At 50.5% G+C, this 23239-nt stretch overlaps 7 protein-coding genes across 7 annotated transcripts; 2 read left to right on the forward strand and 5 right to left on the reverse strand.

Moving 5' to 3' along the window:
* Positions 1–40: 40 nt before the first annotated feature.
* PG997_015389 (uncharacterized protein) lies at positions 41–403 on the reverse strand (the record flags this gene model as incomplete). Its single annotated transcript, XM_066819703.1, has 1 exon — positions 41–403. The coding sequence occupies one exon, from the start codon at positions 401–403 to the stop codon at positions 41–43; it is 363 nt and encodes a 120-aa protein (XP_066660588.1).
* Positions 404–933: 530 nt separating this feature from the next.
* On the reverse strand, positions 934–2970 carry PG997_015390 (uncharacterized protein; the record flags this gene model as incomplete). Its single annotated transcript, XM_066819704.1, has 4 exons — positions 934–1326; positions 1552–1775; positions 1969–2021; positions 2072–2970. 4 exons carry the CDS (start codon positions 2968–2970, stop codon positions 934–936), a joined length of 1569 nt encoding a protein of 522 aa, XP_066660589.1.
* Positions 2971–3257: 287 nt separating this feature from the next.
* PG997_015391 (uncharacterized protein) lies at positions 3258–3483 on the forward strand (the record flags this gene model as incomplete). Its single annotated transcript, XM_066819705.1, is given in 2 exon segments — positions 3258–3281; positions 3292–3483. The coding sequence occupies 2 exon segments, from the start codon at positions 3258–3260 to the stop codon at positions 3481–3483; spliced, it is 216 nt and encodes a 71-aa protein (XP_066660590.1).
* A 696-nt stretch (positions 3484–4179) lies between these two features.
* On the reverse strand, positions 4180–5253 carry PG997_015392 (uncharacterized protein; the record flags this gene model as incomplete). Its single annotated transcript, XM_066819706.1, has 4 exons — positions 4180–4936; positions 5036–5087; positions 5138–5153; positions 5215–5253. The coding sequence occupies 4 exons, from the start codon at positions 5251–5253 to the stop codon at positions 4180–4182; spliced, it is 864 nt and encodes a 287-aa protein (XP_066660591.1).
* Positions 5254–6227: 974 nt separating this feature from the next.
* PG997_015393 (uncharacterized protein) lies at positions 6228–8796 on the forward strand (the record flags this gene model as incomplete). Its single annotated transcript, XM_066819707.1, has 4 exons — positions 6228–7256; positions 7310–7572; positions 7788–8309; positions 8619–8796. 4 exons carry the CDS (start codon positions 6228–6230, stop codon positions 8794–8796), a joined length of 1992 nt encoding a protein of 663 aa, XP_066660592.1.
* Positions 8623–11267, reverse strand: PG997_015394 (uncharacterized protein; the record flags this gene model as incomplete). The annotated part of the gene is made up of 7 exons (XM_066819708.1): positions 8623–8767; positions 8868–9037; positions 9129–9168; positions 9248–9310; positions 9389–9628; positions 10392–10773; positions 10868–11267. 7 exons carry the CDS (start codon positions 11265–11267, stop codon positions 8623–8625), a joined length of 1440 nt encoding a protein of 479 aa, XP_066660593.1.
* A 3552-nt stretch (positions 11268–14819) lies between these two features.
* Positions 14820–15537, reverse strand: PG997_015395 (uncharacterized protein; the record flags this gene model as incomplete). The annotated part of the gene is made up of 2 exons (XM_066819709.1): positions 14820–15182; positions 15250–15537. 2 exons carry the CDS (start codon positions 15535–15537, stop codon positions 14820–14822), a joined length of 651 nt encoding a protein of 216 aa, XP_066660594.1.
* Positions 15538–23239: the final 7702 nt, after the last annotated feature.

Consider the following 23239-nt stretch of genomic DNA (forward strand, 5'->3'; position numbering starts at 1 on the left):
CTTCGCATTTCTTCCATTTGCCACATCAGGTGAGACGCCTCTATTCCACGCACGTTATGAAGGAAGCCGCGCCAGATTGTTGGCCAGCAGTCACATATTTGGCTTTCCCTAAGACCCTATCTAATCCCTTCTCGATATCCGGAATGCTGGACTGCAAGGTCTCGAGCTCCTTAGTCTTCGTGGTCAGTTGCTTGAGCCGGCTGTCCAGAAGCCCATCCTTTCGGTCCTGGGCCCAAGCGGCACTGCAGCCAGCAATCAAGAATATTGCCAGAGTAGCAAAGATGAGGACCAAGACGATCTGTAAAAAGATGACCCAGCCCTTGGTAAGTCCGATGGCGGCGAGCCCAGCAACCACGGTGTCCATAAACTGGGAGGTTTCGTAATGGACAGGGGTGACCGGCATTGTGGGTGATTTAGACAATGATGTTGGTGAGGGCGAGAGGTTCAGGCTTTAAGTCTGACTGTATTTGGATGGTATTTGGGCTTGTAGGATAAAAAGGGTTGAGTAGAATGATGTCTGTGCAGTTCTGTGTAAATAGCTGGTACTTATGGATGGGATAGGTTTTCGGAAGAAGTTCTTGGGTAACTGAAATTATGACCCAGATTTTCTTGAAAGCTTGATACCTTGAAGTTCCTATTCCTTATTGTTTGCTTTTAGTTTAACATGAACCTTCCCAATTAATGGCAAAACCTTGGCTATTATAGCCTATATATACCTTCTAAGGGTCATTGCCCCCTTTCTCGTCCTGGCTTGACGGAAACCTTAAACTGCCCAAAAAGTAAACGTTAGAAAAATAAAAAGCGCTGTTCTAGGGTCCGAAGTAAGGTCCGCCCCCAACCATGTTGTGGTCTTTGCCTTCCTCCTCGCATAGCCAACTTGGGTTGTAACACAGTGGTCGTGGAATCCGAAGTTTTAATAACGCATGGAGATAGTCATCTTTTCGACTCTTCTTCCATCTTATCGAGGGTCGAAAAGCCGCTGGTGATTGCGTTCTCGTTGGTGGGACCACGTAGGATCCAGACCAGAGGCGACGCTTTCCACACAGGCTGCTGGTGTGAAGCTATCAGAACCAAAACGAACAGTAGGAGCGTCAAGACCGCCAGGGTGGTGTGGAAGGCTATCCAGGGCCATTGGACTTCCAAGCAGGTAGAAGCGTGCCATACATCCCCAGCCGCATCGACAGAGTATGTTTTGTTCCCGTGGGTCCGGATGTGAATGGTCAGCGCATTAGAGATGTTGGAGAACAAAGTGTCGATGCGTTCAAAGGTGACCCGCCCAGCGTCAAAAATAGACAAAGGAACCTCGTCGCCCGTGAAAGACAAAAGCTGAGTCAGGCTATTTCCATATAGGAAAACCGACCCGTCAGCTGCGACGGCCCGACCCGTAAAGTATTTTTTCAACAACGCTTTCGTAGAGAAATGCGCAAAAGATCGGCCTATGGAGTAGGCACAACCACGATTTAACAATGATACAAAGGACTCGTCATGCATGCTACCGTTATAAGGTACCCAGCGCACGTTCTCACCAATTTTGTATCATTGGGATCTAACAATGTCCGTTTCCTTTGCCGAGAGACACTCTGTGTCCAGTGTGGTGATCATCGAATCGCCGTTGCCGCCTGGTAGGCTGCCGTACGCTGAAGACCCCCAAACACGCACAGCCAGTTGTTGGTCATCAGAGTGTGCCACCAAGCGTTCCTTGAGCTGGCCGTTTTCGACCGCCGCGTTGTACATGCGAACGCAAGGGTAAAGTGAGCAAGTGGCCGCGCCATAACCTTGGCACTTCCATTGTCAGCTTGCTTGGGATGCAGGTATGTCGCAGTCTGCCCACTTCTTGCCAGTATGCATATCTATTTGGCGCTCGGACAATGTAGTTTTCCCCATCAAAGTCTGGACGACAATGCTTTGTTCTGTCCCGTCTAATGTATGGTTCTTTATAGCCATTGTAAACAACTCCGAATAGCGCACTTCTGAAAGAGTCGGAAAGAACGAAGCATTGAGTGTCGAAATATAGCCCGGATCTGTATCTATATTATAGTATTGTTCTGGCAGTCTTGAGACTATAGCAGACTTGTTGGAGCATTCATTAAAGTTGGTGGGGTTTTCGATCTTGTATGTTGTGTTTGTTTCGTTCTCGTTCCCATTCGCTAAGCAAACTGTTTCAAAGGAGATTTCGCTAGATGAATCTTTGCAAGAACTGCAAAAGCCCATAGTACCAAATACCCTAGGGAAGGTGCAATTGCCAGTTGGGCAATTCGCCTCAACACCAGAGCTATGGTAGGCCACTGCATTTCTCAGTGAGTCTCCTAAGCCGGCCGTGATTCCTAAGTCGAGCACGCCGTCATCCGGTCCTTCAGGGACGAAAAAGTTGGTTCGTGGCAAGGTGGCTTGTTCCAACCGCCCTGAGCTGGACATGCAATCGACCGGGTGAATAATTTGCTGAATAAACGGATCCAAGGCCATGGAGAGGATCAGGATGGATGCCCCGAGCGTTATCAGCGGTTGCTTGAAGTGGTTGGTGCAAATCCAGACACACGAGCCCCAGGCCCCTCGTCCCGCGGCATCAAGGCGGACGACGTCGTACAGGGGCCTCCGAGATGCGAACCATGTCCACTGAAGCTGTCCAATAGCCGAAGCCGCCAGGAAGCCGATTGACGTCTTGAATACGACGTTGTAGATGGAAAGAAGCGTATTGATGGTGATTTTAAACGGCCAATTCGGGAGCGGCTGTTCTGCGTGTGGGTAGAGTGTGGCTAACATGATAAGCGGTGTGGCCAGCACCAGAACGCACGGTAGGAGCTCCCATTTCCATGACGACCAGATGTGCGTCCACTTGCCATCTCCTGATGCAAGCGGGGAGGCGATACCGGGAGGAGAACTTGATGGCGCTGGGCTTCTAGCGCTACAGCGATCGCTCCCAGCCCGGGCTGTCTCTTGAGGGGCAAGGGGCTCATGAGACTCGGAAGACATGATGTTGTGAGCTGTGGTGAAGGTTTTTTGTCATAAGAAGGTTATATAACAATTGCGAAAGTGGGAGGAGAAGGATAACAGGAAATTCGGCGAGCCTCGAGAAATCATACCAAGAAAAGTGATGCAGCCGAGCCGGGAGAAGGTTACATTGGGGGCAGCTGTTGCAGTGGGGTCCGACAAGTTCATGTCAGACACACAAGCTCCGGACAACCAACCAAATACGCATCTGACAGCTATTTATTAAATTAAATCACAGTATCAAGTTCCCAATCAAGCAACAAAAGAACATGCGGTACAGGGAATACCTCGTAGTGCCCACAGCCCCCTAATACAGATCCAGGATCTCAACCGAACTGGCTTATCCATCTGAGCCGCCTTGCCGTTACGGGAGACCTGAGCTTCATGGAACCAGCCTCGCTAGTGGCGCCGGCTCAGCCGCACCGGCCGTTCGTGCTGGAGACGAAGCAGCCCCAAGATGTCCCCGAGTCCGGCAAGCGGAAAGCCTCGGAGTAAACTTGCGCATGGAAATGGCGACATCCGAGCCCGCCCAAGGGGCATTGCCTGATTACGTCGAACTCGGATTGCATCTTGTACGAACTGGTGAAACACTTATCGTACAACACGTTGTCTTGTCAGTTACAGGAATGGCCCGCGGGGTTTGTTCGTTCGGCCAAGGGCAGTGCCATATTTTCTCCACGCGTGGTCAGAATTGGGGTTTTATTTTATGACTAGATGAAGGGAATGGCTCATATATTTTACACTAGGTGGTGTCCTCAAGCAGATCAAAAGATTCCACCCGGCGGAAAACCACGTCGTTGGGTCGAAACGACAGATTGAAGATGTGATGCCCTGACTGACGATGGCACACTCAGTGGGGAAATATTAACATCCCATGCGTATTTTTTCTAGCATAACCGTCTGGTAATGAAATAGCTGATGGGTAACCGGATAGCTGCATGTGGTTGGAAACCGGGTAGCCGGTTGGCAATGGGATAGCTGACCGGGTAATGGCATAGCTGGCGGTTTTGTGACTGCTGTTATCTGGGCACCTAATCTGGGATAATCATGTATGGTCGATAAGCACCCACCTGAAGCTGCCTGTTTTTCGGTTCAACGTTAATGGGTTCGAATGAAGGGGCCTTGGAAGCCATGGACCACACCATCTCATTTCTTCCACATACCTCTCTGCGCTCGAGCAATACCCAATCTTTAATCCAGGCAACGATTCGAATGGCAGTCCTTTACATCACGTTTTCTTCTTTCGGTGCGCTGGCTGATGTTCTGTCTGCTGATAAGTCTGCTGATAAGTCTGCTGTCAGTCCAATTTCCGCTGCTCAGCCTCTCTCTCTCTCTCTCTCTCACCGGTGTTCGTGTATAGTCACCGCCATACTTCCAACACATCCTCCTTTCTGGCAACGGCTCTGGGCCTCTTGTCTGTGCTTCTGGGGATTCCTGCAGGCAATTTTGCCTGTTGTTCACCACCGTGGCTTCGGCCGACGGATCGCCGTGTTTGCCGGCTGGATCGGTGACCGTTTCGGGGTGTACAAGCCCCAAGAGAACGTTACTGTCCCTCGTTTCTTCTTCTCTTCCGAGCCGGGGGTCTGGGTTACCCAGACCATCGTCAAATCCCGCGCCTTGGGTGGGGGTTCCCGGTTGTGATCGTTGTCCTCCCAATCCGCCTGAAGGCATCAGAGGTGAAGAGAAGGATCCCATTTGGGGAGGTGCCCCATGGGCCCAAGCTGGCACCATTGCTGGGCCTGAGTGTACACGTCCTGCAGTTCGGAAGGGATCGTTGTGCGTTTGTGCCTGGAATTGAGGTCCTCGTGACGCTTGGGCATTGTTCGCCGCGGGTGCAGCGTTCGCAGTCGCAGCCGCGCAGATCGGTGGTGCCGCCTCGTTGAAGGACGAGGATTGGGTCGCCCACCTCTTGCTGTTTGCCGCCTGCTGTGCAACCTGCACAGCCGCCCTGTCGATTCGTCTGGCCCTCGGTTACCCATCCAGCAGGTTGTGGTTGAAGGATGTCTCCGGATTCGCCATTGTTTTCTTGATCCCGTCGCTGGCCTACCAACTGCCTAGTTTCACGCGGTCGCTTCGATCAAAGACGACAACACCGTCATCTATACGCTGTCGGTTGCTGCTTACTACACATAATAGAAGTATGTTTTACTTTTGTTCTTTTCAATCTGAAATGAGGTTTTGCGAAGCTGAAATCACTTCTTCCAGGGATAAATTTCGTTTTCCGACCAACGACGACTGGCTAGAGGACGCTTCCGGTTTCGCCATTGTTTTCTTGATCCTGTCGCTGGCCTCGAACGCCCTCGCCTTTTTTAGTCTGGCTACCGCAGATGTGTTACGTCTTGTACGTTTTAGGTCCGGTCATTGGTGGTTTGTGCCTGGTTACGCCTGGCGACGATTAGTATCCGTCAGCTCGGCGCCGTCGCAACACCCAGGATCTTGAAGCAGGCGCCGGTGGGGGCAGCCTGTAATGGACTATCTTGGTCTCGTTTCCCGAAATTGTACTGGGCTTCGGTACACAAGTTGCCCGGCTGTTCGGGGACGAAGGCGTCTCCAGAAGCCAAGATAGTCCATCATGTATTTAGCATTGTTGTTCTGTAGGGTGTACAGTAGATAATTTCAATGGACGGATCCTTACTCCAAGTGCTATACAGTAGTAGTATTATTAGCTGTGTCGACGGCCACTGGCTTGACCAGACTAGCTCACTTGCTTTGGGTGACCGAATAACTCTATTGGCTTTTTTGACCAGCAGTCCCTTCATAGGCTGCAGTAGTAGGCTTATCTGTCACATACGACCATATCCTGCTGAATACTAGGGATCCCGTCCGCTCTCCCATATATAAGCAGCAGAGAGCCGAATTAGTACTAGGGTCGGTGACGACCTGGGAATCCTCGGTGTTGTATGTTTTTGCTCTTTTGCTCTTTTGTCCTTTCTGGCCCGATCGCGTCTTTCCGCATTCACCTAATTCAGATGCAGATTGTGTTTCATTTTGCTGGCCAGCTGAGGGTTGCTTAGCCAGAACGTTACAAGTCCTCAAAGTTGTGAAAGTCCACATGCGGTGTAGATGCTACGATGGCTTACTGTATCACCCCCGCAACGACGATCGCATACTTCTCTACCCTCACAACAATGGCCTGAACGATGAAAACAGAACCACCTAACTTACATCTAGCGGTGCGCTGGAGTAAGTAACGAGCCTTCACAGAAAACTCACGAATCTCCCGGGCGTCTTGCCACGCGATGGCCTCCCCTATCTACCGCACACTCAACAGGGACAGAGAGGAGATTCGTCTCTTCGAGCTCTTGCAGACAGATGATGACAAAGAGGCCCCGGTTCGAGGGCGCTTGCACTACCATTCGCTGGCCGACAAGCCAGTCTACAACACCGTTTCCTACGTCTGGGGCGACCCCGGCCTCACCGGCGAGCAGATCGAAGTAGATGGCAAGTCCTTGCGAGTTACTCCGAACCTGCACAAACTACTGCGCAACCTGCGGTCCTCCTCCCAGGACGATGACGTGGGTTTGTTATGGATCGATGCCATCTGCATCAACCAACAAGACCTGGCCGAGCGCAACCACCAGGTGTCCATGATGCGCCAGATCTACGAGCAATGCCGCGCGGACCTCGTCTGGCTCGGCCCCACGTCGTCCGCCGACGACGCGCACGATGAAGGCGCCGCCGAGGAAGCCATGGAGGCCGGCCTGGAGCTCCTGGAGAGCATCTGCGCCACCAACGACATCCGGACCCTGCAGGGCCTCGATTACCGCTTCCCCACGGACCTGGACCCGACGACGGGGAAGCCGTGCGCGTCCTGGCGAGCGGCGGCGGCCGCCCAGCGCCTCCGGAGCTGGGAGATGACGTTCGAGGAACAGGACGTCCTGTACCACGCCATTTTCCGCCCGGCGATCTGGGACCGCATCTGGGTCGTGCAGGAGCTCGCGTGCGCGCCGCGGGTCGTGCTCATGGCGGGGAGGCGGGGCCGGCTCGAGTGGGACGTGGTCGCGCGGTTCCTGGCGCCGCTGCCGCCGTCGGACGCGTTCCACCGGTATGTAGGGAGCCACGGGAGCTGGTTGCAGCTGGAAGTCGGGATGTTGTTGGCCCAGTTGAAGCGGTTCAACGATCAGCGTACGTTGGCGCGAAGGGGAGAACGGGAGGGGCTGCTTGACGTGCTGGCGCGGTGGAGTGAATCGGCCTCGACGGATCCGAGGGACAGGATCTACGCTGGTAAGCAATTCTTCCACTGCTGCAAACCAGGATTCAAAACAGTGGTAGGGCTAACAGCTATGTCTTCTGATGCAAAGTACTCGGGCTCGCTCCGCAGGAGTTACGATTCCCAGTCGACTACTCACGAACCCTGCCCCAGGTCCATCTCGACGCCGCCCGGGCCATCATCAACTCCTCCGCGAACCTGGACATCATCGCCCAGAATCCATGGCCTCACGATAAGAAAAAGGCCAAGATCCCGGCAAACGATGACGACGCGAACCAAGAGCAGCAACTCGCCCAACACCTCCCGTCGTGGGTCCCGAGCTTCACCGTGTCCCTCCGGACCCGCGCCGCCGCCGACGAAAGACACACCCTCTTGTTCGCGCAGCGGGGATCTTCAGCGCGGGCCCGCTGAACTGCCAGGCCCCCTGTCTCATCGCAGATGACGAGGATGGCGGCGACGGCGCGCTGCGGACGCGGGGCGTGGTGCTCGATGCGGTGGGGAAAATTATCCCGGAACAGGACCGCCAGCGGCACTGTCGCTTCGACTCGGACGAGACGCCCTGTGTTTCGATGCGCTCGTGCCTGGGTAGGAACTTGCTGGACGACGATGAAGCCGGCCCGGCATGTTATGTATCGGGCGAGCCAGCGTTTACGGCCTATTGGCGTACGCTGGCGACGGACCGTATTGGCTTTCCGATGCGGAGACTGCAGCCGGGCGAGATCAAGACGCTCGACGGGAGTTTGAGGGAGAGGATGAAGGAAAGCATGAGGAGGTACAGCAAGAGGATGTCCGAATCGAACGACGCGGGTTCAACCGGAATTGACCTTCTAAAGGACAGTGGCAAAGACTCCGGTGATGATTCTTCGAAAGAGGAAAAAGAGCCTTATCTCTTTGAAGACACAATCTGCGACCGTGTGTGGAAATTTACTCACGCCCACTGGGGTTTTAACGTGACGGAAAAGGGGTTGTACACAATGCTGCTCAGGGGGCGCGCACAGCAGGGCGACGTTATTGCCTGTCTAGAGGGGGCCAAGGTTCCGCTGGTCTTGCGGCCGAAACGGGCAGTGGACGACGGGCCTTCGACGACGGGGAGGAACCGCCTCGGTTCGAGGTGATTGGGCCGGCTTATGTGCATGGGTTCATGGATATGGAGGCGTTCGAGTCCGTGGACCTCAGGGAGCGGCTACAGTTAAAGACGGAGGATATCTTCCTTGTGTAACGGCGCTGATTGTGACCTTGTACTACCGTGGTTATCCTAATTTGCTGATGTAACCCAAGTCACAAACTTGACTGTTATCCCTGTTACCCACCAGTTATCCGACTACTTATCAGCTATCCCAAATCCACTATGCCACTAAACAGCTATTCCATGACAGAGGCCTAGATATGCAAGTACCTTCCGAAATGCTGGACCCAACAGCCATCTACGCCAACCACTGATCCTCAAGCACCTTGTACGATGCCGTCTGGTTCCCCTGATCGTGCGTCTCAACGATGGGCACGCGGTTGGGCTTCGCGTCCAGGACGATGACGAGCAGACGAACCCAGCTGCTCGTGTGGTTGGAAAGACTGGAAAAGATGAAGACGTCCGACGTTAGCTGATCTGTCTGGCTCATAGAGGGTATCCCGAAAAAGGTCAGGGGAAATAAACAAAGGAGGGGGATCTTACGCATGCATCATTCCGCGCTGGAACACGACCTCGCCCGGGCGGCACTCGGTCCGCACGGGCTCGCCGTAACTGCGCTTGCCGTCGCGGACGACGTACGGCGCGTCGCCGGGGGTCATCAGGCTCAGCGTCCCCTGGAGCACGACGAGGTAGTCGGCGGAGGTTGTTCGGTGCTTTTGGTTCACCCTTCATTAGTACTTGTCAAACCAAGGGGAGAAAACCCCCACGAGGGAAGAGTTCTCGGGAAAAGGGGGGAAGACTCACCATCACTCCCTCGGTGTTTGGTGCAACGTCGAGGTAGTACCTGTGAAAAGGGTCAGTTATCCGAACTGACCTGTATGCCAACAAGGACCAGCTGTTTTCGCACGCATCTTGCTACTTACATGTGCGTGCCATTAGGCAAAACGATACCCATGCCAGGGACATCAGCAATCGGAAGGGTTCCACTAAAAGGAGTCAGCCCCTTCTTTTCTTCTTTTCCCTCACATGACCAGGTCGGATAGGCTGGAGTAGAAGAAACTCACTGCCCATCGTTGCTCGTCGGAACCTGCGCGTTCGTCCCCACGATGTACCGCACCAGCGATCCGCCCAGGATGGGCTGGGCCTCGAGCGTGTCGGCCTTGACCTCGACGCCGGGCTCGGCACCCGCGTCGTCCGCGCTGACGGCGGGGGAGGGGCAGGTTCGAGGCCACGATGCGGCGGGGGCGCGGGGAGGTCGTGGGACGGTGCGGACATGGTTGATGATGATAAGATGTGGTGGTTGGCTGGACTAGATGATCAGGGGAAGAGGACGGATATCGACAGACACTACTGGATGGCTCAACTGTTGAGATGAATGGCGAGTGATGGATGAATTGAGTCGTCGACGAAGCTTACATAGGACAGATGTAGCCTCTGGTGGCGGCGAGACCGTCCTCTTATACACTTCGACCACGCCGGTTCATCATGCTCCCGGCGCGGCGTGATTCACTTATGCGGGCGTAGTGAGTGAGACGCCGTTCAGCCTCCTCTTTTCGCTAGAAGGCGAACGACGATCTTGGACTCTCGAAGTATTCTATTCAGGGGGTCGTTGACAAATGTCGTCGGATTGTTAATCATTGCGGCGTTTGAGGCGTAGTCGACAATAGGGCTACGGCCGAAATATCCCCCGCCGCTTTTTCGCAATCTTAGTGTGGAAAAAGCGTGGCGTTCGAACTGGTTCAGGTCCCCCATTCCAGGAGTCTAAGTGATTGGTAATCTGAGCGAGTCTGTCTGGAGTTACACGATGTTTGTTATACATGTTTACGTCGTCGCTAGACTGGCCGATTGGAGCGACTGGAACATCAACTGAATTTCTACGCGAGACTAACCATAGATCAGACTTGCTTACAATCTTAGTACCCTAACTTCGGTATTTCTAATGAACTCGAGGTTTCTCCCACCACCTCACCGCCCCTTACTCGTGCCCTTGCCCCCTCCCCCAGCTCGGTGGTCTTCTTCGAAACCAACATACTCCTTCCAACTCAGGCAACAGGGTGAGCAACTCACCACAAGAGGGCCACGACCAAAGATCCCAACCCTTCCGCCCAGACCATCGTCGAAGGGACGAAAGTCCCACGACCAGAACTCTTCTTACCGTCGTCCCCGGCGGCCGCCGGCTTCGCATCCGTCGCGTTGGCCTGGCTGAGGTCGGTCTCGCGGATGCACGGGTGCTGGCAGATGGCGTTGTCGCGCCAGTCGAACTTGAGCCGGCCCAGCGCCGACGCGTTCTGGGTGTGGTAGTTGGCCGTGATCTGGCCGCACAGGTTGCAGTCGGGCGTGTTGACCAGCTCCTCGGCCAGCGCGCGGACCTGCGCCAGGGTCAGGCCGCCGTCTTTGTCGTCGCCGTTGCCGCCGTTGGAGGAGACTTTTGACGGGAAGGCGCACAGAGCTGTGGATAGGGGTAATTCCTGTCAGCTGCTCTGCTTTTCTATACTGCATCCATATGTCGTGTGGGTGATGGGTTTCATCAAAAAGAAACTTACTGCCGTCGAGTTCGTTGTTGACCGCCCCTTCTACCCCGACCTGGAACGTGGCCGGCCCCGCCTTGGCGCCGGCGCCGGCGCCGACCCCCGTGACGTCGAGCACGAACTTGGTGTCGCGGAACAGGCAGGCGACGTGGCGGTCGTTCTTGTAAAAGGTGTCGTCCGGCAGGGTGGACTGGCGGATGATGTCGTACAGCAGCCCGCTGGCCGGGTGGCCCTGCAGGCCCGTGAAGCCGGCCGTGGTGCACTTGTAGCTGAGGTCGTTGCCGAGGGTGTGGCAGCCGATGTCGGGCTTCTCGGTCTTGGCTGCGGAGATGGTACTACTGCTACCCATGAGGACCAGCAGAGAGAGGCAGGCTGGCACGAGCTTGACGGAAGGGAGGGTCTTTGGGTACAGCATAGTTGCGAGTGAAGAGGAAAGAGCCGTTGGGCAGAGGGATCCAGATGACCACGATAAGTGTTGATAGTGAATGTGTAAAACGAATGTATTGTCTACACGGTGGGCGATGATCGTGCGTGTATTGGACGGATGCTTGGGTCTTTCTGGCCTGGCAAGTTCGAGATCAAAAGAAGGGGATTTGGTTTTATTTGTATTCGCTTGCTCGGTAATCTGATCCATAGGTTTTCAAGAAAGGATCGCAGCCCGGTGTCGCTGCACCCGTATGAGGTCGTCTTCCAAAATGAATACCCAAACGTACTGACCTCACTCAAGATTACGCAGAGAATGTCGCGGCTCCAGGTAATACTGCATGTCCAGATTATTACTCTCTATGAATAGAAACACAAAGTGCAGTAATTCTGCACTTTCCCCGGAGCTGGCTCCCAGATACGGTCCAGCTGAGATCGGTTGGCTTGCTTGTGTGACTTGATGGTTATATCTTCCCTCAACTAATACTAGGGAGCCCTGAGTCATCATCCCAATGTTCGCCAAAGTTGTGTATATAACGCCCATATTATACGGTACCGCAGCCTTCAGAGCAAGAAAATTCCCAGTAAAAGGTCGAGCCTCACCTAGTAAAGTAGGAAAGGAGGAGTACCAACTCTATAAGTTGGTTCCAGACCGGGCTGGTGATTTCTACGAAGACAAGGAATGCTTCACCACCAGGGGGTGTCACGGCCATTTACTCAACTATTCGCTCTCGGCAAGCAGAATTATATATAGACTAAAGGGGGGAAACAAAAGAGAAGAAACAAAGAACACAGGCATTATTCATTTCGTGTATATCAAAAGCAATGATAGGGTTTCTTCACCCCATGAGGACTGCGATAGGGAAGTGCTAACCACCCATAACAGGGATGGCATTCCCAAAAGCATGGACATCAAGTCCCTACAGACGACATCATAGAAGCCTTTTACCACTCGCTGTTATCGACCTGCTTGGATGCTATTGGAGGCTATATCCCGGAATCCGTAGTTAAAGGCTTAAGCCTGCTGCTACGGCCGAGAGCTTCGCGGGATCCTGGCGGTCAAGACCCAGCTTTTTGACCGCCGTACTCAAGCTGGATTGGAAAAGTCCAAGGTAGATCCGGATCGGATCGCAGGCTCCGGGTGTTGTTAGACGGTGGCCAGTTATAAACGTTCGTCAACGGAGCAGCCAGCATGCCGGAAGTACCGGAAGCACCTCGCGCCTATTTTCGCTGGGTAGGATACTCATTATCTATGGGAACGAACGAAACGAAGGCCCCAAACGAAGGGATAACGAAGGGACGAACGAAGGCCCAGCTTTGTTCGTTCAACGAAGTGCTGGCCCCTCCAGTCAATTGCTCTCCACGTTAATGCGATGAGTTGAATGAAGGCACCAGCGGTATTGAAGAGTTGTATCCGTTCATGTGCGTCGCATTAAAGCGTCGTCCTACAAGTACCCCAAAATGCCACCAACTATCGGGACGGAACGACAGGCCAGAAGGAGCGGCCGCACCACCAGCGAACTAGTTGCGCCCGGCAAAACGATAGTTGGGGGAGCGATCTAGACGTCTATCTATTGATGGGCGTGCGGGGTGGGTGGATTCCACCCACCGATATCATCACGTCGGGCGGACGGCACAGTGCAGTCTTGGGATGAAGACTTCATGGTAGGTTCAGCCCTAGATCACATCATGTACGGGAAAGCAGTGCGACCGACTTCTCTATATCACCCCCTCTCATCCTCTCGACGACAAGACTCGATGCCTCAGGCCATGAAGTGGGACACCTGCTCCAGCAGCTACTCCAGCGCGAGCAATCCGGAAAGTCTCCGGGACGGTCTAGATGGTCGAGGGATCCAGCCCCGGTCTTGGCGAAGATCAGATGAGTCGGAGCGGCTCCCCGACTGAGGGATGTGCCCACGAGTTGGATCGTATGACACGGGGGACTAGAGATGGGCGGTATGGCGCCTTGCTAGGCTTGCTAAGCCGGGAGGCGCTTATAGGATGCTACTAGTACCGTGGAGGTGGCCCACGACACGAGGGAGAAGAATAACAATTCTGCTATTGTGGTTCTGGAGTTGGGATGTGGACTGCTTCTATTCTGGACATAGAACATGGCATCAACCAACATGCAGATTCGGCCCCTCGAGTGGCTGAGCCTGCACCCATGAACCCGAGTAATATGTAATCGCAAGCATGAACGAGGCCACCTCCATCTGTTGGTCTGTCAGTCAGGCGGGGTGGTCAAAGTGGGAGTGATAAAAGTTGGACACCGAACAAGGTGGCTACCGCGAGGTGTGCGTGTGCGTGTCTTGTTGTTGCTTGTTGATTGCCAGGCCTTGTAGTTGCCAATGCTATTGCTGCTTCGCATTGGTATGTAGCTTTGTTTGGACATTTAACTAAGCGGCGGAATCCCTCCGATTATGCCCATGGCGTTACTACTCCATTACTTCGTTGGTGCATGGTGCTTACATATCCCAAGTTAGGCGAGATGAAATGAAGTTGGCTTGCCTTATCTCGGACACTCGGAAAGCAAGGCGCTAACGTGTAAGCCGGATAGGACGTCTAGACTAGCTGGCATAGTCGCTGTCCGGTTCCTGACGATGACGTAGATAGTCTTCTTTCTTCGATTCTTTGGGCAGCTTCGTTGTCTTGGTTTCTTTTTCGGGCATTTGCTTCTTATTGTAGTGGTGGTGGATGCCCCCACATCACAGAAGGAAGAAGGCTTCATCGTCTTTTTCAGGTTGACACAAAGTATGCAAGCCTCATCCCCCTGGCGCTTACTGGGTAAGACAGGAAGGACCCTTCGATGAATCCTATGCATCCTACAAGCCTGTGCCTGCCAGGCTGTCGCTCGTTCGGAGGAAACCAATCTTATCACTGGGAGGCTTAGAGGGAAGAAATTGCACAGCCTGACCAACGTGTCAGCAGATGATTTATTTGCGGACGAATCGAAACCAACCCAACAGGGATCAACCACTCACAGACTTCATCTGCGCAGCGCTGTTGGCAGGTTAGCGCCGTCCCGAACGGGCATTAGCCCGCGCGAACGGCACGTTTCATTTATAGGGTCTGGAAATTGGGACGAACCAGGGTTCAGGGTCAAGCGCACGCACACGTCGATCAGGAACAGAACAGACGACAGCCGAATGCTACCCGTCCAATTCATTTTCGTCACATTAAATAAGCCAAGGAGGGGTCACATTACTCTTCGGAAGGATTTGAAGATGTTATAGATAAAAAAGGTGGTATCATTTTGAAATTCATATCTCAACTGACTCAGATATATACATTCGAAAGGTAAGGAAAACAAACATTCTGGAAAGACACAGGGTGGATTTATTTTGTCAAGTGGCATCCAGGGCCCAATAGATACAATTAGAAGCAATTAAGTAGTACAAAATGTGCTCATGCCGTGGAGGATGAACCATTTCCAGAGCCTGGCTCCGCGAGGTTGTTTGTTTTTGAAGAAAGTCTGCACTCGGAGACCCTTTAAGGGGATCACCGAGCACCAACCGAACCCTTGATTCTAAACATCCGAAGACGCTTAGAGGAGAGCGGCAGCGACAAGGCCGGCAGCAGCGGCGAAGACGGAGGCACCGACGGCACCAGCGCCAGCGGTGACCGGGTAGGTCGAGCTGGGGCTAGGGGGAGGCCGGCAGAGGGCTGCTGGGGCTTGTTGGGGAAGCCGCCGGAGGGGGGCGGGGACAGAGGGGTAGCCGCCGTTGTTGCCGCCGGCGGGGCCGGTGGGAACGCTCTGGCCGATGGTGACGGTAGAGTAGATGACGGTGGGCATGCAGGTCGAGATGGTCTGGACCGAGGTGACGGGGTTGCCACCGTTGCCACCAGCGGGCTGGGAAGGCTGGACGGGGCTGTTGGAGGAGACGCTCTGAGCAGCGGGCTGGGTGGGCTATTGGGACTGTTAGTCTGGTTCTTGTTGAGGACTGCATTTGCAGGATAGTGAATCAAAAACTTACGTAGGGAGCAGGGGCGGTGTCGTAGGGACCGGTCTGCTTGCCGCCGGTGGGAACGACGGGGGAGCTGGCAGCGGGGGTCTCGGCGGGCTTCTGGGGGACGACCGAGGAGACGGCGTAGCCACCGGCGGGGGTGGTAACGGCCATGACGGTGCTGGAGGTCACAGTGGAGCGGGCGGGGCAGTCGGTGACCTCGGGGGCGCACGAGGTGATGGTGTGGTACTGGGTCTCGTAGACCATGTTACCGGCCACGGCGGTGGCGAACAGAGCGGCGGTAGCGGCGAACTGCATTTTGATTGATTTGGATGGGTACGTTTAAAAACGGGCTAATTGTATAGATTGAGGGGTTGGTTGGTAAAAGTTTGCTGAAGAGCGAAAATTAAGCAATAGGCTTTTTGATAGTTGGTGAAAGAATGGACGACCGAGGTCAGTGTTGAGTCAGATATTGAGATTGGCTGGATGGCTGAGGAGAAGGGGAAAAAGGTGAACCAAGGACTGGAGGACGATCGAATATTAATACCCGGTTCTGGTTCCATGGCTGCGGTGGTGGCCAAAGGCCGACAAAGAGCTCGAAAGGGAAATAGGAGAGGCAAATCCACCGCCTGGGAAATTAAAGTCGCGTAGGCCATGGCTAGCGGGACCAGCATCCCGGCCGCTTTCATGGGGCTTCATGGGGCAGGCAGACAGGCACAGGGCCGTGACAGGGCAGCCAGGGGCCCGCGATGTCCAGGATGGTCCAGGATTGTCCAAAAGGAGGCCCACACAACGCGACCACGACATGGGATGATGGGCAGGATGGGTAGATGGGCTGGTTGGTACTTCCTGACATGGTGCAAGTGCGCGCTGGTCTGAGGAGACCCATGATGCAAAGGCGATTGGGTCATTTGGTTTTGGGACTTGTTGGTGTCCGGGACGAAGGGCGGTTCGTTCAAGCAAAAGGCTAAGACAAGCGGGCGGTGGACGGCGCAGACGGAGAGGCGCTTCTGGGGCTAACGCAATCCCGTAATTTGATAGGCTATTTCCCACACTACTGCAATAAACTAGATGTGAGATGGGCAAGACACCGCTGCGGCCAATGGGATGCAGCAGTATCGAACTGCATCTGACGATTCGCCATTGGGCTTCCTTCGCTTCCGTAGACGGTGAGCAATGGTCTCTAAAGGTCAATGTAGCATCCCTCTATCCATCATGGGGTCTTCTCCGCTCTGGATGTCGCGCAACTGGGCGATCTGCTACTGGATGACAGCCCGTCCTGCCCGTCTTCAGCGGTAAGCAGTCTTGGGCGGCTTCTTTCGAGGGTCTGCATGGATTGGACAGGCTCGGCTGGCAGGCTGGGCAGCGCAGGGCCTACACGTACGGGGGAAGGTGGGAAGGTTGCAACGCTATGTACGGTCCCCCTCGTTCGTTGGCAATCAATCCCCTAATTCGCTTTTAGCGAGAGTACACCGACCGGACAAGCGCCATCTTTGATTGTTTTCCCCCGGTGGTGTGTTATGTCAGCAAATAATGAGCTATTGTGGTGGTGATTTCATCGTGAGATCCTTTGATATGATCCTTTGATTACTGTTATTTTATCGCGATTTGGTCCATTTCTTTTTTTCTTGTTCTAAGAATAGGTCGGAGGGAACCAAAAATTAGAAGAGAGGAGAGAGACAAGGGCGAAAGGGGGGTCCTTGGGTCCTTCATCGCGCGCACAATCGAAGACAATAACGGTTTGGTGGGCTTTGAGACGTTGTTCTGCCCAGCGCCTGATCCAGTTGTCGGTGAACCACCGATGGGCTGGGCAGGCATTACAAGCATGGCAGGCTGGAACACGAGGAACGTGGAGGTCATGGCTGCAGGGCTTTGTTTTGCCCACGCTAGAAACTAGGAGAATACTCAATCGTCAACTGTGATGTAAGGAGTCCTGAAATCTTCGGCCTTCGCTGCGGCCGGATGCCCCTGGGCGGCCCACGAATTGCTTGTGCAGAGATGATCTTGATTTCGGCGGCATAAAAAACAAAACATTGCGAAAAGGCACTACTACTTCGGCCTGTTTACGTCGCTGCATCGCCCTCTCGCGAATAGGGCTGGTAAAAAACCGGGTTTTTATCAAAAAACTAATATTAGCTAAGTTTTAAAATATCACTAATATATTAAATAACCGGTTTTTTAAGTTATATAATACGAGTTAACTTAACGCGCTTTTAAAAATATCGATTCTTTAATTAAATAATTATTTATTTCGAAAATAAGGAAAAACATATATCGCGATAACTCGATTATTAAATATCGTAACGAAGTAATATTTTAAAAATAATATAGTTAACCTTAATAAATTAAAAACGGTTAAATATATATTATAATAAATAAAATAATAATAATATTAACGATAAATTAAAAAAGTACTTAAAAAATATATAGTTTACATTTTATAATAATTTAATTTTTTAATATTTTAATAATTAATTATTAAATTCAATTACAGATTTCTTATTAATTAAAAAAAATAATAAACCGTTAATTAATAAAAATAGTTTTTATTAACGATTCTATATTTAATTTATACGAATTTAAAAAATAAAATAAAAAAAGCTTTTAAAATATTATAACCTTTATATTTATTATTAAAACGTTATAACGTAGTTTATTATTTAATAGCGTATATTATTTAATAGCGTATATTATTTAATAACGTATTATTATTATTTTTTAATATATTTATATAAAATAATTTAATTATAACGCTTTAAATTAATTAATATCGTTCGCTATTCGATTCGTTAATTAATTCTATATCCTTTTCGCATGTTCGCGTATTATGACTTGTCTCGCCGCAGACACCGTAACGCCTTCCACCGGTCGCCCTCTATTTCGACGAACTCTTATTTTGCCCTTTATTAGTCGCTGGACGTTTCTTTACTACCTTTTCGTCCTGTATTTTTTAAGACTCTTTAATAGTAAGGGCTCTTTTAAGCTGGACTCGCGAATTTTTAGTTCTCTAGCGCTTTAAAAAGGCTAAATTAGCTTTTTTTAAAGTACGCATTCGATTACGTATAAAGGTTATTTTATAAGCTATTTTATTTATATTTTTCGTTATTTAGTTTATAATATTTAAAATTAACGTTAAAAAGTTTCTTTAATAAATAAAAACCTTGTTTTTAATAAACGTAAAGTGTTTAACTATTTATTAAAAGTTAAACGGCGTTTAAGGATTATAAGTATTAGCCGTCCTTAAACGTAATAGGATAAGTATAAGCGTTCGGAAACGTATATTTAACTTATTAATTACTTCGTTCGAATAGTGAGGTATTAAACTAAATACGTTAAATTTAAATTTAATATTAGTTTTCGTGAAAATAATAAAATACGGGGCTTTAAAAGCGATAAAAAAACTTTAGCTTCGTAATATAATTTATTAATACCTTAATAAATAGCTCGATTTCCTTCGAATACGCGCGTTTTAACGGCGAATAAAATACTATATTTAATAGTTAAAATAAATAAAATAAATAAAATAAATAAAGAAATATACTAAGCGTAATAATATTGTTATCCTTATAATATATTTTAAACTACGCCGAAATATAGCTCTTATAACCGTGAAAAATTAAAGGCGATAGCGACCCTTCGTTCGCGATTTAATATACTTATCGAAATACTTAATTTAATTTAAGCCTGTCTCGTTATTAGTCTAGTCGTTAAAAATCGGTTTAATTACTTAATCGCTTAATAAATCGCATTCGCGAGCTTAATTCGTAAGGTGATATTAATTTTAAACGATTAAAAACGGCGGGATATATTAGCCTTTTAAATTAATATATTTAATGGCCGTTAATTATTCCCGATTATTAAGTTAGACCGATTTCGCCTTCCCACGCCGATCGGCGCGGATTACGACGAGTGTTAACCCGATTATACTTATTATAAAGCCGGTCTCGTCGAAATTAAAAATATCTTCGTCGAGGATGCCGTATTTCGCCTTAATATTCATAACTAGCTTAAATTAACTAGAAATAACACTTAAATTTTTATAAAAAGCCCTTTAGTAATCGTATTAACGATTTATTCGAGTTTTAAAGTCCGGGTTGCGGTTAATAAAGCGCCTAACCTAGTGCTTACCGACGCGGTCGCCGCCGCGCGACTCCGAGAGGAGATTAGCTATATCTTTTACACTAGCGATCTTAAAGGGCATCCCCCGGGTATCCAAGTCGATTATATATTTAAAAAGTGCTTTCTCTTTAATTAGATTTAATTTACGATATATATATCGAATATCGCGTCGAGGTTAAAAGCCGTAGATTCGATAGCGTAAAGTTATTTTAAGGATATTATAAAGCTTCGTAGTAGCCCGTTAATTAATTTTATTCGGTTCGTTACGCGTCGCTTAAATTATTAAAAAGATTCGATCTTTTTAATATTAAATAAACATTATAATTAAAGAGTTATTACATATTGAAATTTAAAAAAGAAAATTTAAAATAAATATACGCTATTAAGTAATAAACCACGTTATAAATTTTTTATTAATTTTAATATATTAATTATATTTAACACTTTATTTACCGTTAATAATATTAACTATATTATAATAATATTATAATATAATATTATATATATCGCGGGTAAATTTTTTATATTATTTTTATTTTAACTTAAATATTACCTAAATTAACTTATAAAATACGCCTATTTCGGTACGCAAAAAAAGTTTTTCCGGGTTTAATTTTTTTGCTAGTTTTTTGCTTAATCTCACTGATATCTACCATAGTACTTTAAAAGTCCTAAAAACCCGGTTTTTTTTATTTACCAGCCCTACTTGCGAAGGCCAAGAAGGGCCCGTCGATGTGCAAATGCGGGGGTGAGCTGGCTAAGGTGGTACTTCCGAGGGCCACTGATAGGCCAGCATCAAAGCATGGAAGAGACGGAATGGTAGGGAGACGCCGCTAATGCAGGTACAGGCGCCCTCCCTTTTTCTTTTCTTTCTTTCTCGGACCTTAGCACCGAAAATTTTAGTGCTTATCTACTGCCTCTTGCGGCGTGATAGATCATACATAGCAGCAAGTAAGCCAAAGTTGCAAGCAAGCATGACCTTTTTGCCACACTGGATATCTGCTAAAGGACTCGAACGGGGGCCATCGCCATCTGGATGGAGCACTCGCCATCCCAGTAATCTCCCCTCTTGTGACAGGACAGCAAGTGAGGGGGTCTCTGCAAGGCTGGAGGCTGACGACGATCCACGAGCTTCGCAAGCTTTGGTCGCTCCATGACATATTCTTGATATGCTGTAACCTGACCCGAGCCCTATTCGTGCCGTTCTATCCCAAGGTCTGCCAAGGACCCCGAGAATGCGTGGTTTGCGTGGTTTGCGTGGTTCGCCTTCGTGTTTGCGGCCGTTTTGGGGGCGGATTAAGCATTCGGTCCGCCCTTGTTTCACTCTGACAACGTCCACTGATCGTCCGCCTCCAGGCTTTCCAGGCTTTGCTTCTTCTTCCAAGGCCGGTATCTCTCCTACCCATACCCAGAAGCCGCCTCGTGCGTGCTTGGGGCTTCTAGTCCGAATCTGTATGTGGTTCTTGTTTTGAGATAGAACGAGAGCTAAGAGATGAGCGCCCGATGCTTTGCTTTGAGGGAGCCCTTCCGCTTCCCCCTGCGCCAAGTCTGGTAATTAATTTCTCGCCCTTGCATTCGGCTAGGCTAGCACTGCAGTAGTAGTAGTTGATTACATTAGTTCATAAGGCTCTTTTTGTTTATGATTGATCGCCAATCTCGTCACCCAACAACCAATTTGGGTATCCTGGCAAAGTTGCACGCCCCGAGAATGGTTCCGTACAGTCGTGCGACAGCGAGGCAAGGCAAGGGCACGAGATTGATTGCAGATTGAGAGGAGGATGAAGAACATGAACACCCAGACACCAGACACCCCCTTGCACGATCATGATCATTATCGGCGAGCTGTCAGCCTGCCGTCTAATCCGCTTCGAGCCGACCTCTCAATTTCATTCGCTCAATGCGGGCGGATCTTGTTTGGCAACGCCCTCCCTCCTCCACGAAATAAGTGGTTGCACGCATGAACAAGAGTGATTTTACGTACAGCTACCTTGCACATGGCCATCCCGACTCTGGGTGTTCGGAGATTATTTGCTGTCTCTGCCTTAGGAACGATTGCTTCTTCGCTCGGCTAACCGATCGAAGAATATCCCAAGTGGCACACACACACACCCCCCCAGCAGGATCAGACCCAGCACGCTTGAAGTGTAACAAGCCTAATCAAATATTTACGACACACTCTCGATGACGGTCATGGATCCTAGAGCTGGCTGGCTACCTAAAGTAGTCATCGATAATTGCGAATATTGGCCCTTAGCTAGGATCGGTCCAGACGGCCGGGTGCTCCAATAAAGGGTGAGGGTCGTGCTCGTGCTTCGCAATAGATCCTGGTGGGATCATCTCTTATCACTCGCGTCTCTGTTTCTATTATTACTGACCGTGGCTTTTGCATCTGACATCTGATTCCCCCAAGCCAATTTCTCTGTTCATCTCAACTCATGCCATTTTCATCTCTTTCTTCTTGTCTGTCCTATGACTGGTGTCCATAGGCACTTCTTGGGCATGGGAAGTTCACCATGTACGTGGGTGACTGCTGTTGTCATTGGCATCATGGCACTTGCGTGTTAGTCTGCATCTTGACCTGAAGATGTATCTACTTCCTTCTGTTCTTTGTCAGTTACTGCTTCGCGATGCAGTGATACCGCCTTCACCTTCGAAACCACCACGCCTGATGATGATGGCATGAGCTCCTCAATGTCCCCAAATGCCGGAACCGACCGAATCCAATCCCAGGTTCTATCCGACCTCTGTCATTGTTTGGTTCTCTGGTTGTCGCACGACAACCTTTCCACCATGTTAGAGAACGATCGGATGCCCGCTGTGGTGTGACATCCCAAACACATGGCCGCGGACCACATGAACGACGGTGGCTCTCATGGCCTGTGTGCTGATTGGAAAGCCCAGGCCAGTGTAGCTTCTACGCGAGGAGGCTTGAGATGCAACCAAATAGGTTGAACATTGAAATCATCCAGCTGAAGAATAGCACATGTGCCATACACGGAACGGATGGCCAAGCGGTTTTGGGAAAGCGGCATGCCGGACCAAACTGACAACTTACAGAACAACAGCGAATGGCCGGATGCCGGTGCAACTCGGCGATCAACAGGACACTGGCCCGTCTAGCAAGCGATGGCTGTTTGGGGCCAAGAAGCCGGTATCCAGCTATCTCTACTTACTCAGTGCTTCTACTCCAGCCCTGCGATATGTCTATCCCATGGAAATGTTGCTTGTCTGTCTACCATCGGAGCGCACGAGCCCAACGAAGACCTCGAGACGCGCCGATTCCTCAGTCGGTAACCGTGATAGTGAATCCGGAATGACGTCAATTCTGCCAGGAATGTGCCGAACCTGAAGTTGATATTGGGAAAGGTACGCCGGGGCGGTCATGAGCTTCGGATCGTTCTCCAGCAAGAGCCCGACGAGACCTGCCTCACGTCGATCTACCCTTCCGTTGATCTGATCCCTTGGTGGGAAAAGCGCTGCTCCCACCATGTTATGAAGAATAGTCAAGAGCAGGCATTTCTTGCCATCAAGGGCAAATCTCGGGCATATTTTGGCTAAGTTGACGCAGGAGACAGTGACTACGGCATTTCCATTCATCTGGTAGTAATCTGCGGACAGACACCATCCAAGAAGGTCCCTGGTCTGCTGTCAACCAACGAGAAATGTTCTGATACAGATATCAGGGGGCATCTACGTTGAACACCACAGGACGCATGCAATCTCACCATGCACGCTCCAGTTCACGTCGAGCTAGCAGAAGCAGAGTTGGTCGTAGCAATACAGACGTAGTAGGTTCGGTAGGTACACCAGTGGAGTTCTGCAACTTGCATTACGAGTTGACTGAACTGGCATCTGGACTTGCCATCTATCTGTGACCTTGGCATCCTGCAAGAAGGACTTC

This window comes from Apiospora hydei, assembly GCF_038363865.1.
Source record: "Apiospora hydei strain CBS 114990 chromosome Unknown utg000011l_segment0_segment0, whole genome shotgun sequence".
Lineage (NCBI taxonomy): Eukaryota > Fungi > Ascomycota > Sordariomycetes > Amphisphaeriales > Apiosporaceae > Apiospora > Apiospora hydei.